The sequence below is a fragment of the Dipodomys ordii genome, unplaced genomic scaffold (genome assembly GCF_000151885.1).
Source record: "Dipodomys ordii isolate 6190 unplaced genomic scaffold, Dord_2.0 Scaffold148, whole genome shotgun sequence".
NCBI lineage: Eukaryota > Metazoa > Chordata > Mammalia > Rodentia > Heteromyidae > Dipodomys > Dipodomys ordii.
In genome coordinates this window covers 5,380,680-5,383,247 of record NW_012267364.1, presented here as the reverse complement: position 1 = coordinate 5,383,247, position 2,568 = coordinate 5,380,680, and the positions used below count along the sequence as shown (strand labels likewise).

The following is a 2,568-nucleotide window of genomic DNA, read 5'->3' as shown; positions in this document are numbered from 1 at the left end:
CTGTGTGTGTGTGTGTGTGTGTGTGTGTGTGTGTGTGTGTGTGTGTGTGTGTATGTGTATAGCAGAGGGGAGGAGGGGAGGAGATAGTAAGCAGCATTTCTGGTCTCTTAGGATCTAGGTACCATATACATCTGTCTTATCCCAACCTGTGGTGCAATCTAAAGAAATCTAGAGCTTCACCAATAAGGGCAGATATAAGAGATTGTCCCTGGCTGACAAACCCTGCTGTTTGTAAGTCATGAGGATTTTGATTTTGTGTATAGGAAGCATTTATGATTTTTTTTTGCCAGTCCTGGAGCTTGAACTTGCAGCCTGGATGCTGTCTCTGAGCTTCTTTTGCTCAAGGTTAGAACTCTACCACTTGAGCCACAGTGCCACTTCCAGTTTTCTAGTGGCTAATAGACTTTGCTGCCTGGGCTGGCTTCAAACTGCAATCTTCAAATCTCAGCTAGGATGGTAGGTGTGAGCCACCAGTGCCTAGCTGTTACATGATTTCTGAAATGTGTCCTTAGAGTAATCTTTGCAACACTTCCCTTTGTAACCTCAAACCTATGCTCTTACAGCCTGTTCACAAGCTGTGTGTTCTTAAGGGCTCCTTAACGGAGTGGAGAAATTCAGTCTGCTCTAGAGAGAGATCTCATTTTTTGACCCAGTATTGGGGACTAGAAGAAAGACCTTCTCCTTTTTTGGTGATAGTGTTATTTAGTATATGGTCATGTGTCAGTTGAGCTTTGTGTTAGTCTTGTCAACTGAATTGAAAAACCCTTCAGAGATTAGGGAAGTTCATATCTGGGTGTATTTGAGAGCATTACCAGAGGTGTTTGATCTTGAGGGCTGTGACTGCGTCACTGGTTTAATGCATTGACAGGTTTGTACTTTGAGTAGACTTTTGAGAGCTATAGACTTTTGGTGAAGCTATAGAAAGATAGACCTGGTTGGATGAAATGGATTTCTGGGGTCATGCCTGTCCCTACTAATCATCTGGTTAAAAGATGAGAAAAAGGTAGAGTCTCTGATAGCTACCTAGACCCCCTCTCTCTCTTTTAAATTTAATTTTATTGTTATTATTAAGGTGTGTACAGAGAGGTTACCATTTCATAAGTCAGTACATTTCTTTTTTTGGACAATGGTACTCCTTCCTTTGCTTTCTTCTAAATTTCCCCTCCTCTCTCTACCCACAAATTACATAGTTGATTTTCCATAGTATATGCTGAATAGAAAGACTGAATTTCTTCACCCTACCTCCTCCCTTTCTGCATCCTCCCTTTGCACCCACTAAAAAAGAAACCAAGCAAAAAGAAACACCCCTCCCTCGACAACAATAACAATAACAAAAATCTCTCTCTTTCTGTTTAAGATATGGTTTCAGAACCGAAGATCTCGGCACCCAGGGCAGAGCCAAGGTAGACCCATGGCTTCATTGGCAGAAGGTCCGAATCAGAGCCCTCCTGAGGCTGATCAGCAGACCCAAAGCAGTCAGTGTACTGCTCCAGACAAGTCTGGTCATCTGTCTCCTGCTGGAGCTTCCACCAGGACTTCCTCCCTTGAAGCAGCAGTTTGTCCATCCAATACAGACTCAGTTCCATTGAACTCATTGGGGGGCAATGAAAACCAGTTACCAATGGCTGTGATGGTCCAGCCCTCCCCGGCTGTGCAGGGAAAAGAGGTTTCTAGTCACTTGTCAATGAATTTGGGAGGGGAGCCCTCACATACTCCATTCTGTCCCCCAGTCCAAGGGGGAGGTAAGGACCCCAGAGAGCTCACAGACCTGGCAACGCTGCCTCTCAGAGTCTCTCCTCAGCCTCTACCTGGTAACCAACCATTGCAGCACCAAGATGAGTATTTCTTTCTGCACTTTTGGGATGAGTGGTTCCAGTCATTCATTGCTGAATGGGAACCTGAGAAAGGCTACTACTGGTCTCCTGGCCAGAGTGAGGTACAGGAGATACAGGATCAGGGCCAATCACCTGAAAATTCTTCTCAGCTGTCTCAGGAAGCTCAACAGCACCAGGTGTGAACCTTGAGCCTTTTTGGAGAAGACTTGTGAACCACAAATTAAAACTGGAAGACAAAAAATCTTGGGGAATCCAGAGGCATGAGTGGATGACTACCCATGTCCTGATAGCTTCTCAGTGTGGATTTTCAGATCTTCACATAGTGGGAAAGTTCAAATGAAGGAGCATCTCAGAACCCAGATCCAGGCATTCTCTCTTTGGAAGCAAAAATTCTGTGTGATGGCCAGGCACTGGAGGCTTACACTTGGTATCCTAACTATTCACACCAGGAGGCTGAGATCTGAAGATGCAGATCAAAAACAGGTCAGGCAGAAAAGCTGGAAGTGGAGGTATGGCTGCCAAAAGAGAGCTCAAGGTACTGAGCTCAAGCTGCATACCACCTGCACACACACACAATTTTAGTGTCATTTAGAATGGACAATGAACAACTTCTGGAGTGGGTAAAAAAAAAAAGTAGCACAAAACCTTGTAAACCCAGAGACAATTTGTTGCTGTTGTTGTTTAGTTTTGATACTTGGACTCTATGTTATTTAATTGGTCTTGAAACCAAGCA

The 2,568-nt window shown here is 44.3% G+C and overlaps 1 protein-coding gene across 1 annotated transcript in view; it reads left to right on the top strand.

Moving 5' to 3' along the window:
- LOC105997591 (cone-rod homeobox protein-like) overlaps nucleotides 1-2,017 on the top strand; it is a 21,049-nt gene extending 19,032 nt beyond the window's left edge. Inside the window, exon 4 of the mRNA XM_013032072.1 lies at nucleotides 1,731-2,017. Coding sequence (XP_012887526.1) covers nucleotides 1,731-2,017 — 287 coding nt within the window. The remainder of the gene's footprint in view (nucleotides 1-1,730) is intronic.
- Nucleotides 2,018-2,568: the final 551 nt, after the last annotated feature.